Source organism: Dipodomys ordii, unplaced genomic scaffold (assembly GCF_000151885.1).
Source record: "Dipodomys ordii isolate 6190 unplaced genomic scaffold, Dord_2.0 Scaffold10, whole genome shotgun sequence".
Classification (NCBI taxonomy): domain Eukaryota; kingdom Metazoa; phylum Chordata; class Mammalia; order Rodentia; family Heteromyidae; genus Dipodomys; species Dipodomys ordii.
Genome location: NW_012267226.1, coordinates 16,823,738 through 16,841,825, shown reverse-complemented (window position 1 = coordinate 16,841,825; position 18,088 = coordinate 16,823,738). Strand labels below are relative to the sequence as shown.

Genomic DNA, 18,088 nt, shown 5'->3' with positions numbered 1-18,088 from the left:
GGAAGCTCTGCTCTGAAGCTTCCAGAAAGCCATTATTTAGGAAAGTTAGAGTGAGGTGGATGTTCAGAGAAACCTGATGGAGAGAGGAATCAAGCACTAGAATGGCCCCATGGCCCCATACCCCCTACCCTCAGTGCTGGAGACGGAACTTGGTATCCTGTGCATTCTAGGCAGGTGGTCTACCTCTGAGCCAGAGTCCTAGCTCTGATTTTGAGAGATCTTTCCCTTCTTCCCTCCCTTCCTTTCATTCTTCCTTTGTTTTCTTCCTCTTTTGCTTTCTTTTGTTGAGTTCTCTGCTAGTACCCAACAGTAGATACTAGGGACAGATGACGGTTTCTGGCTCTTGGGTGAACTGAAACTTGAAAGCAAGTTTCCCCTCCTCATTCCCACCTTCTACCAGGGTGGCTAAGAACGCACAGCCTAAGGAATCCAGAGCACCTGGGATGGGGAGAAAGCTTGTCCTGAAGCATCTGCTACTCTTTGCCACTTTGGGGAACAGACACTTTTGTGGAGCTTACCAGCAGGGTTCAGTCATCCACCTTTCTCTCAGAAGACACCACCAAGAGACCACACTGGTGAGGCCTGAGATACTGTCGTGACTGTGTCTACAGCATTTGGTGGCTACTAAATGCTCCTTGACTGGGGTCTGTGATTTGAAGATTTTGCTCAAGGCCAGAGCCACTGAGGAGGGAGCTGGAGGTGGCATCTGAGCGAAGAAGTTGATCTTATTTTATAATCTGAAATCAGCATACTCGTTGGGCAATAGATTTTTAAAAAAAATAATGTAATCATTCATCTGAAAAATCTATGACTGCAAAGATAATTCACCTTAGGGTTATATAGTTATGTCCCCCCCCAAATAACAACAACAACAACAAATTCCAGCAAATCCAAGGGGATGGATGATGTGTGGTTTAGTCTCTTCCTTACACTGGATCCCACAGTAATCCCAGGCCTTAGATGACTTCTTTGGAGTTAGGGCCACCGAGGAGCTCCACGCTGCCTTCCTGAGCACCTTCCCTCCATCCCCCTCCGGAGCACAAACTCTAGCCAGGATAGGCAAGCTTGGCCAGGGGAGAGCAAGGACCGGGCTTTGAGGGGATACTCAGGTTCTCTTGGCTGCTCCTCTCTGCCTTCTCCTGGGATGCCACTGGGAACCCAATAACCAGTATGACCCAGAAGCAGAAGGACAAAAAGGACAGACAGGGCTGGAGCATACTGAGCCTGGGGCTGGCCGGTATCCTCCAGGCCTCCCGAGAAAATGTCAGCAGAGAAATGCCAGGAAGGCAGTCTGTTTCATCCGTTCTAAGATGCACATTCCCTCTCATTGCAGCGTCTATGAAATCAGGATGCATTTTAGAGCTGGCCACATCTTAGAATTGTGCTGGAGTTCAATGGCGTTTTTTCCCCCCTCTGAGTGTTGTATGAAACGATTTTGGGGCATGGCACAGCCTCTGCAATGCGGTGATGAGAACTACAGTCATTGCCTATATAGCAGGTGGATCTGGACAGCTGGGTCTTCCAGCCTAGCTGCTCCCTAGGATTCTCTCAGGCCTGTCCTGCAGCCAGGACCCAGAGACAGGCTTTGCTGAGTCAGAGCCCTCCCCCTTCACCCAGTATCATCATGTGGTCTTTCCTCTGTGTGCACATCCCTGCTGTCTTTTGGGTCCGTTATGTTTCCTTTTCTTAAATGAATACAAGTCAGACTCAATTAGAACCCACTCTCATGCCCTCGTTTTAAGTGAAATTCCTCTTCAGAGGCCCTGTTTCTAAATACAATCACATTCTGAGGTACTGGAGTGAAGGCTTCACCATAGGATTGTTGTAAGCATCACAGTTCAGCCTATACCCAGCATTGACGCATGATGCTCTGGGGCTGAGTTATTTTTTTTTGACACTTGTGAAGATAGTGGTATATGTTATCAGGTGTATTTCAAGACTGGGGGTTTTCTTCTTGGGGATTCTAACAGAGGCTTTGACTCAGTTCAGCCAACAGCTATTGTACATTGCCTGCACACCTCAGAATAGGTGGCCAGAAATTGGCAAGATTGTGTGTGCATGTTTAATTTGCTTTAATTTTCCATTAAAGAGATCTGAACAGCACTGTGAAACCCTTGAGGCTATACCTCGGTGGAAAAAAAAAGCAGACCCACAAATGGGTTCTACTCTAGACTGACTGCACTAGCAGAGACCCAAGGACAAAGAGAGATGGCCCAGGCAGGGACAGGGACACAGCGGCAGGCATCAGAGCAGGAGGATTTGAGCCACTCTCTCTTTGAACAATGCGTGGGCACTCTGTGGAGATTTCCAGGTACTTTCCTTATTTGTGGAGTGGGGATGGTAACCAAAAATCTCAGAGAGTGGCTTCGAGGATAAATGAAACACGACATCCAAAATAACTTGGCAAACTCTCCACCCCTTTGCAAGTTTAAAGGCAGAATTGCACTGTCGAAAGGAAACAGATGCCTGGCTGGGTGTGAGGATAGGATTGAGGGGAGGCAGGTTGCTGAGAGTCCTGGCAGATGCCACTAGCTAGACCAGCAGGGGGACTGAGCAAGTTAGGGGAGGAATGAGCTTTCTGTAGTGAGTGTGCCTCCCACAGAGTCTTCAGGCTCTGGATATGGTTTCACACGATGTTTTATGCATGACAGGTTCAATAGATGCTGGCTGGAGAAATGAAGCTCAAAAGCCAGCCCTGGTTGCCTGATCAATAGCCACACCCAGGTTGACTGCTGTGGAATCCGGTATTAATAAGGACACAATGCCCCACAGCCTTTGCATCTGAAAACCTGCTGCACAGCAACGTTCTGTTACCTCTCAGGGAATGAGGCATTTTGCTTTCCCCATAGCCCCCACACCAGTGATGTTGGGTAGGACATGGTCCATCCACGCCCCTCTTTTGAGGGCTGGAAGATGGGGCTGAGGACATAGAGCTGGGCAGAGCCTTCATACTCCCTCTGGTTTTTTTTTTTGGGGTCCGATCATGGAGCCTGAACTCTGGGCCTGGGCGCTGTCCCTCAGCTCTTCAGCTCAAGGCTAGCGCTCTACCACTTGAGCCACAGCACCGCTTCTGGCTTTTTTCTTTTTGCTTATGTGGTGCTGAGGATTCGAATCCAGGGCCTCAGGCATGCAAGGCAAGCGCTCTACCACTGAGCCACCTTCCCAGCCCCCTCCTTCTGATTTTTTGCAGTGATCATGGCTCACTCCTTATTTGGGCATAGTTCTATGGTCTTCCTGATTTCAAGTCTATTTAGATAGCAAAGTGTCTGGAAATCATGGTGCTTTGTTGTGGAAGGCCTAGAAATGCCCAGAAAGTGAATTGAAAGTCCACTGAAGGAAATGGAGACACTTTGGTCAGTAGGACAACTGACGCTATTACACGCACAACTCAAATGGGCTGTTAAGTGTGATACCTGATGCTCCCAGTGTCTTCTCCGGAGCCCTTCTGCTCCCTTTTCTCTGTGAGCACACCACTGCTAGCCTTCCAGAGCCCAAAGCAGGCGGGAATCCTGGAGTGGCTCTAGACTCCTCCTCTCCCTGTTCACTCCATCCCTCCCTCTCCTGTCCACATTTATCCAATCACCAAGTTCCATGAGACTGACTGCTAAGTTAGCTCCTCATTCTGTCCTCATTATCACTGCCTTCATTCTGTGATCACCATCTCTTCACCTGAATTCTAGCCACCTCTCTTCACTCCGAACTCTCCTCCATACCGTAATGGTCAATGGTCTTTTCAGAACCCATTCCACTGGGCTCACTTCTCTGCTCTGAGCCTTTCAGGGTCTCCCAATCTGACCATATCTGTGCTGGCCTATGAATATCCCTTCTATTTAATTTCCTCCAACCTCACAGACAGATAGAGCCACTTACTGTTGGGTCCATGCTATTTTCTCCTTGGCTGGAATATCACCCCAGCCAATTTCCCCTCTTAGTTGCTTGAAGAGCTCTCAGATTCACCTCTTTCTGGAAGTTTTCACCTCTTGGAGCTTCCCATTAGATATGTCGTGACCCCTTCACTTGGTGCTCAGCTTTCTCCAGTAGCCTTCCACTGCCTAAGCTAGAATATGTATCTCCCTCCCTATTACATTTCTGAGTCTATATCACTCAGATTTAATAGCTAAATTAATTGGGTATTGTTTTAGTTTCCAGAATGTGAAAGGTAGAACCATGTTGTATTGTTTTTCCTGCCTCTATTGATGGCATAATATAGAGCAACACTTAGCAAATATTTATAATATCTCAAGAGTGAATGGATACCTGCTTGTGTTTCTCCTGGCAGACGTAAAGTAGATGGTACATGAATTGTGCTCATGCGTGTGTTGAAGAAATGAAAGAATGATCGGTTCTTTCTGAGCTCATTTATTATTATTATCATTTATGCTTTTAAAATGCGTACTCAATCATTCTGCCCTCTGCAAGAACCTGCTAACATGAGAGTGTCAGCAACCCCGACATTGTTTTTATAAAAAGTCATTGGATGCATAAGCTGAGATCCCGAGGTCAGAGAAGTCTCTCTGTTGACTACCCACGATTGGTTTATCAGCCCAGAGCCCTCTGTGGGAGTCAGTGTACTTGGGAGGCCCCTCTGCTTACCTCCATGTCCTTGTTTCCTGGCAGAGTCTTGCCACCAAGTGGCTCCGCTGCCCCGATGGATGCCCTGAATCTGTCCTGGTACGATGAGGACCTGGAGAGGCAGAACTGGAGCCGGCCCTTCAATGAGTCGGAAGGAAAGGCGGACCGGCCCCACTATAACTACTACGCGATGCTGCTCACCCTGCTCATCTTCGTCATCGTCTTTGGCAATGTGCTGGTGTGCATGGCTGTGTCCCGAGAGAAGGCCCTGCAGACCACCACCAACTACCTGATTGTCAGCCTCGCTGTGGCTGACCTCTTGGTGGCCACGTTAGTCATGCCATGGGTCGTCTACCTGGAGGTAGGTCTGGGCCCCCTGCCTTGGTCTCTGCCTGCTCCAGGAGGCTTCTGTACCGGAGCCTGGATTTCAGCTTTCTGATGGTTTCTACCAATACATTTGCCTGCCAGTTCCCCAGGTCGTCTCTCTCTCTCTACTCTGGGCTCAACTTTGCTCATAAAGTGGACAGATTATCTCATGAAGAGTCACAGTGCTGGGTCTTATGTTAGGTACTCTCGATGAGCATTTTTTTTTTTCAGCAGCTCTGGGAGACTAGCCTGATCATCATTTTTCAGATGACATAGCAGGTGGTCAGGCCAGCTAGGTGACTTCTCTAGCAGGTCCTGGAATCAGTTTTATAGTTAGTCCTGGAAACGTAAGTAACTGACAAGAGTCCCAACCCTGAAACTCATCCCTCTCTCCTCATGTCAGGAACCTGAGGTGTTGCTCTAATTTATCTAGGACCTCAGGTAGAGGCAGCAATGACCTGTAATACACAGGACGGAGCCCACCTCTGTACCCCAAGATGGAGAGTAGCGCTGAGCCCAGCCCTGTGTCAGCGATGTTGTTAGATGCTGATCAGGCAAGCCTGACCATTCTAGGGTCCTAGCTTTGTGGCGCGCGTGTGTGTGTGTGTGTGTGTGTGCGTGCGTGCACGCGCACGTGCGCACACACACACACACACACACATGGCTAGGAGGCATGGAAGGACTTATGTGGCCTACAGAACTAAACCAATGCAGGACCATAGCTGAGCCAATGGCCTTTGAACCTTGAGTCACTGCACTCTTCCAAGTGTAGTTTCCTCCTGTAGGAGTTCCAAAGTGATATCTAAGAATCATTCTAGATGATACTGAGATGACACAGAAGTATCCCTGAGTGGCCACACAGAGAGGTCTATGCCAGTGAAAACACTACAGCACTACTCACACTCCGTTAGGAAGGAGAGGCACAGACTGCTATCCCAGAGGGGTGCAGGACCAAGTACCAGCTTGAGGCAGAAGCAGAAGCAGGGGTGAGGAGAAACCCAGGACATGGCTTTTATGGGAGCTTCTGTGGGAAATAAGAGGCAAGGCAGAAAGGGAAGTTTAGGGATTATCTAATCTGAGTAATTCCAATGGCTTTGGGTTATTGGATAACCTTAGTTTCTTGGCATTGGCCTTGGGATGATTTGGGATGGGGGAAATATTGGCGTGGTGTGCATAGCATAAAGGGAGAGGTCGACTTGAGTACAAGAGATGGATGGTGTGCTGGTTTAAGGAGTTAGCTAGGCCCGGGGAAGGGTTATCTCTCCCTGGGCAGGCTACCAAATAATAGAGCATCAAGAACACAGAATTTTAAGAAAATGCAGCTAATAATAGTTGTCCCTATGATGAACAGATGCCAAATAGACAAGGTGATGGCATACATGTTTTAGAAGGTTCAAAATTGAGGCCCTCCTTTTTGGTGGGTTGTCATGCCTTTTTGTAAAGTTCTTGGCACCAAGTGGACTTAGGTGGGTGGGAGATGAGAGGCCAGGCCTCCAGTCTTTCATGAGAGGCACTCTTCCCCCATAGCTCCCCACACCCCAACTGGAGGCCCACAGTGTTCCCACCAGCCATGCTCTGAGTCTAGCCAACTGTCTTAGGGAGATGGAGCCATAGTGCTGGGCAAATGTCCCCTCCTGCTGTCTTCCCATCACGTTGCTCTGTCCTCAGGTGGTGGGTGAGTGGAAATTCAGCAGGATTCACTGTGACATCTTCGTCACCCTGGATGTCATGATGTGCACAGCAAGTATCCTGAACCTGTGTGCCATCAGCATCGACAGGTGAGCTCAGCCAGGCTGGCCTTCCCTCCTTGTGATTACTCCATCTCATCTCTGAGTCAGTGATGCTTTACGGCTGGCTGTGTGCACAAGTGTCTATTGTGTGATGGGGGGAGGTTAGGATAATACAGAATAGCCCCTAAAGGTAGGCTATTTACACACATTGAAGTCACCAAGAATTCCCAGACCGTGACTGGTATAAAAGAGTACATTCTGATTGAAGTCTAACACTTTTACTTTTTATGCACCTGTGGACAGATTGTGGAAGTTCTTAGCGCTCTTTCATTTTCTAGACACTGATGATGAGAATGTTGGTTTCCTGGGCTGCAGTGTTTGCTTTTTGCATTTTGTGTCTAGTACAGATCAACTGTTCCCGGAGGATCCAGGCTACCCTCACTTCTCCCAGCCGGTTCCTCAGAGCCTTTCACTAATTTGCACAGATTGTACCATGGAGGTGCTCCAAATATCTCATGAGATTTGTGTGTGTGTGTGTGTGTGCTTGCACACATGTGCACTCTGGTCCTGAGGCTTGAACTCAAGGCCTGGGCCCTACCCTGAGTTTCTTTTTCTCAAGGCTAGTACTCTACCACTTGAGCCACAGTGCCACTTCTGGCTTTTACTTGAGTAGTTTATTGGAGATAAGACTCTCACAGACTTCCCTCCCCGGGGCTGGCTTCAAACTGCAATCCTCACATCTCAGCCTCCTGAGTAGCTAAGATTTCAAGTGTGAGCCACTAGCACCTGGCATGGGATTCTTGAAAGATGAAACAAGTTAATGAGTAAGAAGTAGAAACAGAAGAGCACTTCTAGTTTCTATGGATGCAGCACAGAGATAGTGTCATTTCAGTATGTAAAGACCCAGGACATCACCCCTTAAGAAGCCTGAAGTCCAGTTACAGCAATTAAAATAGTAGCTTTGTTATAGGAGTACAAGGTAGCTGGCCATTCCAAACTAAGTGAATGGATTCTACCAGCTGTCCTTGGGGTCTGAGTGTGGGGGTGGTTGGAAGGGTTGAGTATGAGGATCTGGTGAGGCTTTGTAGTGACTGTTACTGTCTAGTCCAGAGAACAAGGGTGTATCCGCCATATGCATTCTGGAGAGTAAGAGGTCCCTAGGCCTGCATCTCAGTCTCAGGGCCTCTACCCATGCAGGTACACAGCTGTGGCCATGCCCATGCTCTACAACACACGCTACAGCTCCAAGCGCCGAGTCACCGTCATGATCGCCATCGTCTGGGTCCTGTCCTTCACCATCTCCTGCCCACTGCTCTTCGGACTCAACAACACAGGTGAGTCTTATCTTTGTCTATCTGAGTTTCAGGTGGCTCTGAGAGCCTGGCACAGATAGGGGCAGAGATCCAGTGGGAGCTCATTTCACCCACTTGGACAGAGGCCAGGCTAGATGTTTAGGGCCCAGCCCAACTCAGACTTATTCCAGGTTGGGCTAAAAAGGCAACAATGGCCCAAGGCACAACAGACCTGGGTGAAGAGTCAGGAAAATGGTTCAGAAAGATGTCTGGCCATTTTCAACTTTGTTTATTAAGCTGAAGCAAGCCAGACGGCCTTGCCAACTGCACGTGTGCATGCTCACGCACGTGGCAGGGGACTACTGGGCTTCCATGTGCCCCTGGCAACAGGGAGGAGAAAACTGGGAAGCAGAGAATCCCAGCCCCTCATCTCAACAAGGAGGATGGGATCGTCGCCCAGTGGGCCCACTGATGTCCTGACCACTCGCAGTTCTCTTTTCCCCCAGATCAGAATGAGTGCATCATCGCCAACCCTGCCTTTGTGGTCTACTCCTCCATCGTCTCCTTCTACGTGCCCTTCATCGTCACCCTGCTGGTCTACATCAAGATCTACATTGTCCTCCGAAAGCGCAGAAAGCGGGTCAACACCAAACGCAGTAGCCGAGCTTTCAGAGCCAACCTGAAGACTCCTCTCAAGGTCCCATGATCCTCCCATGATCCTCCCTCCAAGTGTCCGTACCCAACCATCCCCAAGGGAGATCATGCCATGCTCAGGTGGAGGCCAGCAGCTGGTTGAGGTCTAGGAACTGAGTTGAGGGCTTGGACCTCAGTGGGCAGACTTGAATGTCCAGCAGGGGGCACATGGTGGTGGGTACCAACTAGGAGGAGACATCTGCTTAGGGATCTTTGTGACTGGACACAGCAGTTCTTGCTTGGTACCTTCCTTGGTGCCTCTATCTTTGCTTAGCTTCTTCTTTTCCATGCTGGCTTCTCCTTCATCATTTTTCCCCTCCCTCTGTCTCTTCCAATGCTATTCTGTCTCTACCACTCTCGCCCCAATTCCTTCCCTGTACCACTCCTGCTTTCTTCCCTCTTCTCCCTGCTTCTCTCCTTGCTCATCTTCCTACTCTTACTTTGTACGAATTTCCCCCTCTACTCAACCTTCCCTATGAAACAATTTGTGGGCATGGGAAGAACAAGAGCTTTCAGATAAGACACACAGGTACAAATCTTGGCACTACCACTTTGTGTTTCATTGTTTTCCCCTGAGTGACCTTGGGCATGTTGCTTAACTTCTGTGAGCCTCGATTTCCTCATCTCTTAAATGGGAATTCTAATGTGGACTTCTCAGGGTGGTCTTGATTTGATGAGAGATAGGATGTGAGCATGTGCTTAACATGATGCCAAACCCTAAGCAGGTGCTCTACAAGAACAGGGCCCCTGCGTCCCTGCTTCTGCCTACCTTCTCATCATAGTACCGACCTCCTTTCTTGCCCCGAATGCCTTCTGATCTCTGAGCCCCAGTTCCAAGTCTGAGTTCTCCATGGACCTCAACTGCTTTGGGTTTCTGACCCCTCACCACCCCTGCCCCTTACTGCCTCCTATGACCCGTGTGCTGGCTCGTTCTACAGGGTAACTGCACTCACCCCGAGGACATGAAACTCTGCACCGTTATCATGAAGTCTAATGGGAGTTTCCCAGTGAACAGGCGGAGAGTGGTAAGTGTTCAGGCCAGGGATCCAGGACCGAGTCTCTCAACCCTTAGGGCAGCCTACCAGCCTTCACCAGCTGGTCAAAGGAGAAAGAACATTCTAGTACCCCAGCTCTGCCTCAGCTGAGGGCAGATCCCCCCCGCCCCCGCAACACTTCCAAGCCAGTGTATATGCCTGGTACATGTAAGAACTTGGGAGAAGGGGCTTGGCTACAACAATATAACAAAAGTGGTGATGATGGCTATCTCCACTTCTCAAACCTCTGCCATGTTCCTATTATCTCATCAAATCCTCACCACGACCCCGGGAGGTAAGTCCTATTGATCTTCTTCATCTTTAGTTCCAAGAGGAAACTGAGGCTCAGAGAGTTTCGACAACTCGTCCAAATCTAAAACAATGATAGAGCACACATTTGAGTCCATACCTGTGTGTCTTCTACATCCACTCCTGAGTTATTAACCCTGGCATGAGCTGCCTTGTAGGCAGGCAGGTTCTAGAGCTGGAGGCCAGGAGTGGGGGAAGGTGGAGCAGAGCAGCCACAGGGGCCAGCAGAGAAGCACAGCCTGAACGTAGCATCCAGAGGTGTGGATCCAGAACTGGGCCAAGTTGGAGGCATTTCATCCCTTAGAGGGGCAGAGGACAAGCCAGGGAGCCACAGAGTTGCACGCAGAGTCAAGTGAGCTGTCCTGTAGAAGGCTCCTGCCATTCACTGGCATTAGGAAGGCAGGACCTGAGGGAACTGCTGATGAGGAAAGTGCCAAACCGGGGGTTCAGAGTAGTGGCCTACTTGTGCTCTCTGGGCTCATAGGCTGAAGAAACTGGGGCTGAGACCACCACGGCCCAAATAGGGGAGTCTAAGGCAGAATTGGGAGACTGTGAGTGGGTCCATGCCAGGTTCTTCAGGTCAGCCCACCATGGATGTTGAGCCCCAGGTTGGGAGCTCAGCCTTTCAGCTCCTGTATCAGACTGGTCATCCTGTCTGTGCATGCTGGTACAGGTACCTGTGAAAGGGGAGTGTGGGTCCCATGCTTCAGCCTAGCAAGGGCCACAGAGGTGGGTGTCAAGCCTGCAGAGATTAGTCCCCAGCAGCCAGCTGCTTGGTACCTGGTACTTAGCTAGCATCACTCAGGTAATTAAAGAGACATAGAGGGTCCTAAGTCTTCAAATGATTTGGGGCTCTTATCGCTGCCTAAGAATTGCTCTGGGAAGGGGGCCAGGGACAGCTTCTCAGGGTCCTGAGAAACCTTCCAGGGCCAGTCCTTCTTGCTTTCTTGGCATGGTGACCCTGGTGTTTAGAGGAGTCCTCCGGGTGATAAGGGAAGGCCAGGGTGGGGAACGGGGGAGCCAGGGGATTTTGAGAACCTGCCTAGCTTCACCCAGAGCTGTCTGCCTCTGGTGCAGGAGGCTGCCCGCCGAGCCCAAGAGCTGGAGATGGAAATGCTGTCCAGTACCAGCCCACCCGAGAGGACCCGGTACAGCCCCATCCCACCCAGCCACCACCAGCTGACCCTCCCCGACCCCTCCCACCACGGCCTCCACGGCAATCCCGACAGCCCTGCCAAACCAGAGAAGAACGGGCATGCCAAAGACCACCCCAAGATTGCCAAGATCTTTGAGATCCAGTCCATGCCCAATGGTAAAACCCGGACCTCGCTCAAAACCATGAGCCGCAGGAAGCTCTCCCAGCAGAAGGAGAAGAAAGCCACGCAGATGCTCGCCATTGTCCTTGGTGAGTTGGTTCTTCTATTGGCCACAGCCCAGCCTTGCCCAGTCCTGACCGGGGGAAAGGGTCCACCATTGTAAACCCCAAACCCCAGCCATACCTTCTTGACCATGGCTGGAGAGTCACGGGTCAAGCACTTTCTCACACATAGGCCACACCAATCGGCATATAGACAGACCGGTTATTAGGTAGATTCTAGAATTGTGCCCCTTTGACAGATGGAAAAACCAAGGATTAGTGCAGTTCTATAACTTGGCCAAGGAAGTTTCCAAGGGTTTGCCCTCAGGCCATCTAACTTTAGAGTCTGTAAACATCATGGATCTGCCGGGAGGCCCAGAACCTTATAACTCCGGACAGGTGGCTTTTCTCTCTCTGGCCTCTCCACTTGTAGACTGGGTTGTGTCAACGTTATTGTGGCTAGAGAAAGCATCTTACAAAGGCTTTGCAAAATAGAATACAGCAATAAGTATTATTATGACGCTATTTTTATGTTTTGGTTACTGTCACTAGTAGGGATTGAGGAATATATATTTATACCCAACCGAGTCCCAGTAGTCCAAAAGCTATGAAAAAAAAAAATCAAAGAGGTCCTTGAAAGATGATTCCAGGCCTAAATAAGGGAGTAGCCCCGTCCGTCGAGTAAAGCTTTTGAATGAAAGTCGCTAGAAAACCCTGTGATAAAGGTGGACTGGCATGGTGGTTGGGGAATGAAGGGACAGATGTGAGCTAGCCAGCATGGCACCTGTGGCCCACTCTGAGGCCTCGACCATCCCAGGATTTGAGTGATCGGATGTGACTGTTCTCAACTTATGAATGGGAGCGTGGGACCCTAGACCCACTCAGTTAAGAAGCTGCCAGTGATTGATGGATGACCTGGTTGAAGTGTAGCAGGAAGGGTTGGGGCCAGGCCCTGTGCTGTCATCTACACGGGCTCTTGCCAGTGTGAGAAGACGTGTCCCCATGTGTCCAAGCCTGGGGAGATTGGGAGAAGGCTGGGACAAGAGTCTGGACATTGTGGGATGTAGACAGACTGGAATTCAGATCTCAGCTGTGTCAGTTAAGAGCTGATTGGCTCTGGGTCCATTGCAGAGCCATGACGAGCTGGGAACTAAGCGAGGTAGGTTTTAGGGCGCCCTCTCCCCAAACTGTGTCCCACATCGCCAAGAGAAAATTTCTTCCAACCTCAGCACGAGGAAGCGTAGCCTTGGGGCTTCCATCCTTACCCGCTGACTTGGGTCAGAATGCTAACGTTTCTGATCTGTTTTTCGAAGTCTTCACCCATTTGTCAGATGAAGAAAAATCCGACAGAGGCAGGTGAAGAAGCCCTTCCCTGCAGGCGGATGTCAGAGGCGGGTCTGGCATCCAAGGCTAGGGCTCCTTGAACTTCTCAGTTCCTGGGTTGGCTGCTCCTGGGCCCCACTGAGCAGAGAGCTCGCCCAGCCCAGCCTCTCTCTCTGGCCGGGGCCAGGCTGACCCTGCCCTCTCCCCAGGTGTGTTCATCATCTGCTGGCTGCCCTTCTTCATCACGCACATCCTGAACATACACTGTGAGTGTGACATCCCACCGGTCCTCTACAGCGCCTTCACGTGGCTGGGCTACGTCAACAGTGCGGTGAATCCCATCATTTACACCACCTTCAACATCGAGTTCCGCAAGGCCTTCATGAAGATCCTACACTGCTGACTCTGCCGCCCGCCTGCACAGCAGCTGCTTCTCCTTGCCTCCCTGCCCGGGCCTGCCAAGCCTCACCCCTGCAAGCCATGGGCACAAGTGCCCTGGGTGGACTGGGCCTTGTGCTTGTCCTGCAGGCCCTGCAGTGTTAGCTTGGCTCCTCTCTGCCCCTCTCTACCCAAACACCCTTGTTCTGCCAGGGTGGGGCTGGGGAGCCAGGCCTGGTGCCAGCCCAGAGGCTGGACCCACCCCGGCTCAGGGCAGCTCACAGAGTCCCCCCTTCCGCCACCAAGCCTCATCTCCTTGGCACCAAAGATGCAGCTGCCTTCCTTGATCCTCCTCTGGGGTGCTGGGGTCTGTCGGGAATCAAGCTCGGCATCGGGCTAGCACTCCCAGTGGGTTGGGCTTGTCTGGTCCTTTCTGCTCTGTGTTGGGGCAGAGAGGGGAAGAGGTGGCAGGTCACCCTGCCACAACCCCCGTGGGGGAAAGCAGGATCTCTCACTATGCCCCGCCTCCAGGGGAACTTCCGTCTTGAGAAACCCATGTAAATATCAGACCCCAGAGAAATCGAAGCCAAATATCTTAGCTCCCGCATCAGCCCTCGCGTGAGCCTCTATTTTCTCTAACAGTGGTTCCTGCCCACCCCTGCCCTTTACTGATACCCAGGCAAATTTCCATGCCCCTCTGGGGAAGGAACCCTAATCTTCAAGGACCCCCTCCCCAAGAAGATCGGCGGGCAGAGAAGCACAGCCCCCAGCCTACTCCTCCACTTTCTGACTGGCCTCCGATGCATCTCTTCCCATAGCTCCTGCTGGCTGGCCTGGGAAGTCGAGCCTTGGACCCATGTGTGGGCTTGAGTTGGAGAGACCTGAAGTTCTTTGGGGGTGGGGAGGGTGGAGGGTAAGAGGGGAGCTTCCTCCTGCTCCACTCTGCCACAGAGCCTCTACCCTCTGGCCTCTTCTCTCTCTCATCTCCCTTCCCATCCAGTGCCTCTGCCCTTAGAGGAGTCCCTGGCTAAGAGGCTGCTGAGTACAGGGGACCCGGCCTGGCCCTGCCCTGCGGGAGAATGGAAGCCACAGCTGGAGGAAGAGCCCTGGGCCCCAGACTCTGTAACATCACTATACATGCAAACCAATAAAACTTTGACAAGAGTCTCTTCCTAGGGCTCTTGGATGGCCCGGAGCAGAGCCAGCATCCCTAGCATTCAGGATAGCTTCACATTCTGTGTCTGGCAGGGGTCTATGAGAAGAACTGGATATCCTCACTTCTCGAGGTCCTGCCTGTTTGCCCTCTAATCCACTGGGGCTGAGGAAGCTTCATGAGCAAGGTGACCTTTGAGGTTAATCTATTGGCCTGTGTCTGTCTCTGTCAATTTGTCCCGTTTCTGTCGCCTGACCAAGTTGTCCCTGCTCTCATTCCAGGCCAGTCCACACATAGTTCCAAACCCGTGGGGGCTGCAAATTGGTACTGCCCTAGCAACAGAAATTTGGTGATTTTTTTTCTTTTGGTGAAAGATGAAATATAAATGAACCCCGTGAAAGAAGAATGTTCTGCACACCTTGCGAATAACAGGGTGATGACAAACAAGGTGGAGGCACCCACAGGCTCAGGCTCTGGGAGCTGTCAGGGCATAATTTGCATGCTAAATACAATATTTTTAGCACCAAAGTTTGGAGCACTTAACTTGCCCTGAACGTTTAATTATGGACTTTGATCTTCTTCCCGAACTCCAATGTAGCACCACGCCCTGGGAAGAGGCTCCTGGCATCTCTGACTCCAGAAATGGAGGACAACATGTCCCCAGTGCGGCCAAGTCACACAGTGACCACCTCCCGGGAAAGGCTTTAGACCCCCATAGGATTCAGAAGCCCTAGGGACCTCTTAGCTACTGACACCCACCTTTCCATCAATACCATAGGATCACACCAGGCACTCAATCTATGGGTGATCTTGGCCTGGCTGGGAGTGTTTCCCATCATTAGGAAGCTTCTGAGGGCATTCTAGTTTACCCGCTGTGAGATCGGGGATAAATGACAAAAGACAGAGGGAAGAAGGAGAGAGGAAGGGAGGACCCAGAGCTGCCCTGGAGGGGAAGCAAGCCTGCCAGGCTTCTGAGAAAGAGCCCTGTCAGAGAGAAGAGGGGAAGAGGGCAGGGCAGGGGCGGGAGGCGGGGCAGGAGAAAGTTGCCCACAGTTGTCATGAAGCTTCAAGTCTTTCTTCCAGACAGCAGATTGACAGCTAGAGTGGGCAGGGGGAGGGCTGGGCTCTCCCTCCCCCTTCCTCCCAGCACTTCAGGGGCAAAGGAATGGGGGAAAGCGGGGACCCAGGAACACAGAGGTAGAAGGGGGTCACCCAGACACTGGCTCTCCAGAAAGGCCCTGCCCCTGGCCCCTTTCTCTTGGGGGGGGGGTGAGAAGGAAGCCACCTGAATTTCCGAATTTCTCCCTCTCACTGTCTTTGCTGCTCAGTATGAGCTTGTGTCTCTCCAAGGAGCGTTCGCTCACCTTTATAAGAAGTGGATTCTGCGGCATTCCCTTGCCCCTCCCTCCCACAGGGCATGACCAGAGGCCCCTACCTCAAAGCCAGGGTACCCCAGGTGGGTACCCTGCATACCTCACCTCAGATGGGAGTCACAATCACACAGCTATGAAGGAGCATGCACAGTGGTGCCTGCCGGTCTTCAGGTGGGTTTGGATGAATCTCAAATGGTCAGGGGGTGGGGGGTGCGTTTGGGGGTATGTCCTGGGAATTGAGAAGGGGCGTGATCCAGTAAGCTGAGAAATGACGTCATTCCTCCCCCCCCTCCCCGCCCCCCCCCCACACGGTCATCTTACTCAGTGCTAACTTAGTGAGCAGTTGTGTTCCAGGTCCTAGGGGAGGTGCAGGGAGGAAGACAGGGAAGAAGCCTTGGCAGGCTCCCGGTCTTGATGTGAGTACAGACATTCCCCTGATCCTCACACGATAACGGAAACACTTCCTGTGTCCCCTGGCAGATCTCTGCCAGTCCTGCAGCCTGCTTCCAGGACCTGGGGGAGGATGTGCATGGGCTGCACAGCGGCAGGGCACCATTTTTCTAGAGTTCATGGGCCTTGAATGAGCAGGTTAGCAGCCAGAAAAGGCTCCTAACTGGCAGCTGGGACTCATCCTGTGTGTCGGGACAGGGACCCCTGGGTCCTCTAGCCACGTGGTCTTTGGACAGGAGCAGGAAGCTGCAGGAGGAACATTGAAGACCGGTATTTCCAGCCTATGTAGAATCCTTTTCCACAACATACTTAGACACCAATGGCGTCCTGTCCTGCTGTCCAACTCTCCCTAGACTACTGGTTCTGTCTCCCCATGGACCATCAGTCCTATACCTGGACACTGTCCCTGAGCTCTTCAGTTCAAGGCTAGAGCTCTACCACTTAAGCCACAGCGCCACTTCCAGCCTCTACTGCTTATGTGGTGCTGAGGAATTGAACCCAGGGCCTCATGCATGCAAGGCAAGCACGCTACCACTGAGCCACCTTCCCAGCTCCACTCAGCGCTTTTCCCTTCCATCCATCCATGTAGGGTCTCCTGTGGATTTTGTCCTCCCTGATGGCTCCTAACCCCAGGGGACCTTTCTTACACTCACCACTCTTCCTCTCACCAGGAAGGTAGCTTGCCCCAGTGGCTGGGCTATCCTTGACTCTCTTGACTGCATCTATTGCCATCCATTCCAGCTTAGGGTCCTGACTGGTCTTGGGTGCAGTTGGAAGGAGCTCAAGTCAGGTTCTTCCAAACTTAATCATAGCTACCAGGGAGTCAGAGATGAGGCAGAGATGATGGAGATCTGCAGCCAGCATGGGTAAAAAGTTCTTAAGACCCTATCTCAATCAATAAAAAAGCTGGGTGGAGTGATGGCTTCCTCTCATCCCAGCTATGTGGGAAGCATAGATAAGAGAATTATTGTCCAGACCAGTCCAGGCAGAAACACAGGAGTCTATTTGGAAAATAAAGGGTTGGGGGTATGTCTCAAATGGTGGAGTACCTGCCTAGCAAAAACAAGGAAGGTCCTGAATTCAAACCCCAGTATTAGTAAATATATAATATATATACATATATGTATATATGGAAGAAATATGTATTATATATGGAAGAGATAAATATATATATATAATTTTGAGATAAGATCTTTAGGATAATACCCCAGGTGTCCATGCAGATAGCAGATGGCTACTGTACCAGTAAATACACAGCTGCTGGGCCAGATCGAAGGTGTAGTTATTAATGGTAGATGGGCCATAAGTAGGCCAGAGTCTAAGTGTTTGTGTTCCTTAGGCTTCTTGCTACACTCGGGTCTCGGAGTCTTAATGAAGCAGGATGCTGATGGGAGAGAACAGTAGTGGATGTTTACTAATGGACCTTGACATTTGACCAGCTTAGCATTGGGCTTAACCACCCAGGGAGCTAAGCATGATCACTGCTAGTTAACAAGATCAAGGCTAGAGAAGTCCCGGCAAGCTGAGGTCAGGCCGCTAAATGCACAGCTCTGCTGGTACTTGTTCCGAATTCCCCTTGCTGGGCCTGCTGACCTCAGCCTCCCGCAGCTACCCTCCTCTGCTGCAGCCCAGCCTCATTCCTGCTCTCTGTCCCTTCTGTGAAGTTTCAGTCCCCTGCTGCCTACAACTCCACTCAGTAAGCATGGGTGGAGCACTCGCTGTGCATTGTGGGTACTGAGAAGGGGCTTGATGGGATGCTGAAAATTGAGGTGTTGAGGGGTGCACAGAGAACAACTCTCTCCGCTGCGCCACAGAGGGTGTTGATTCAGTGTCTTGAGTGGGGGGTGATTTCCAGCAGGGCAAACAAGGAAGGATTGAATGCGAGCAGGCGGTGGCAGAAGAAGGGAGCTCTGGACATTAGCATGAGTGAGGCTGTGGCATGAGCTGGTAAGCCCATGGCAGGACCAGCCGTGGGGGAGCGGCTGGAACTCTGACTTTCTGCACACCACTCACAAGTTGGATTGGTGTGTTCTGCAGGGGGGGGCAGGGAGAGAAGAA

At 51.2% G+C, this 18,088-nt stretch overlaps 1 protein-coding gene across 2 annotated transcripts; it reads left to right on the top strand.

Annotated features, from left to right (window-relative positions):
• Positions 1-4,616: 4,616 nt before the first annotated feature.
• Drd2 (dopamine receptor D2) lies at positions 4,617-13,247 on the top strand. 2 transcript variants are annotated; one of them, XM_013009616.1, is made up of 7 exons: positions 4,617-4,933; positions 6,607-6,716; positions 7,866-8,002; positions 8,467-8,657; positions 9,592-9,678; positions 11,074-11,401; positions 12,886-13,247. In XM_013009616.1, the coding sequence occupies exons 1-7, from the start codon at positions 4,649-4,651 to the stop codon at positions 13,077-13,079; spliced, it is 1,332 nt and encodes a 443-aa protein (XP_012865070.1). In that variant the 5' UTR covers positions 4,617-4,648; the 3' UTR covers positions 13,080-13,247. The 2 variants fall into 2 exon arrangements, with proteins under 2 accessions (XP_012865070.1, XP_012865071.1); XM_013009617.1 differs by lacking the exon at positions 9,592-9,678 and having other exon boundaries at positions 4,624-4,933; positions 12,886-13,079.
• Positions 13,248-18,088: the final 4,841 nt, after the last annotated feature.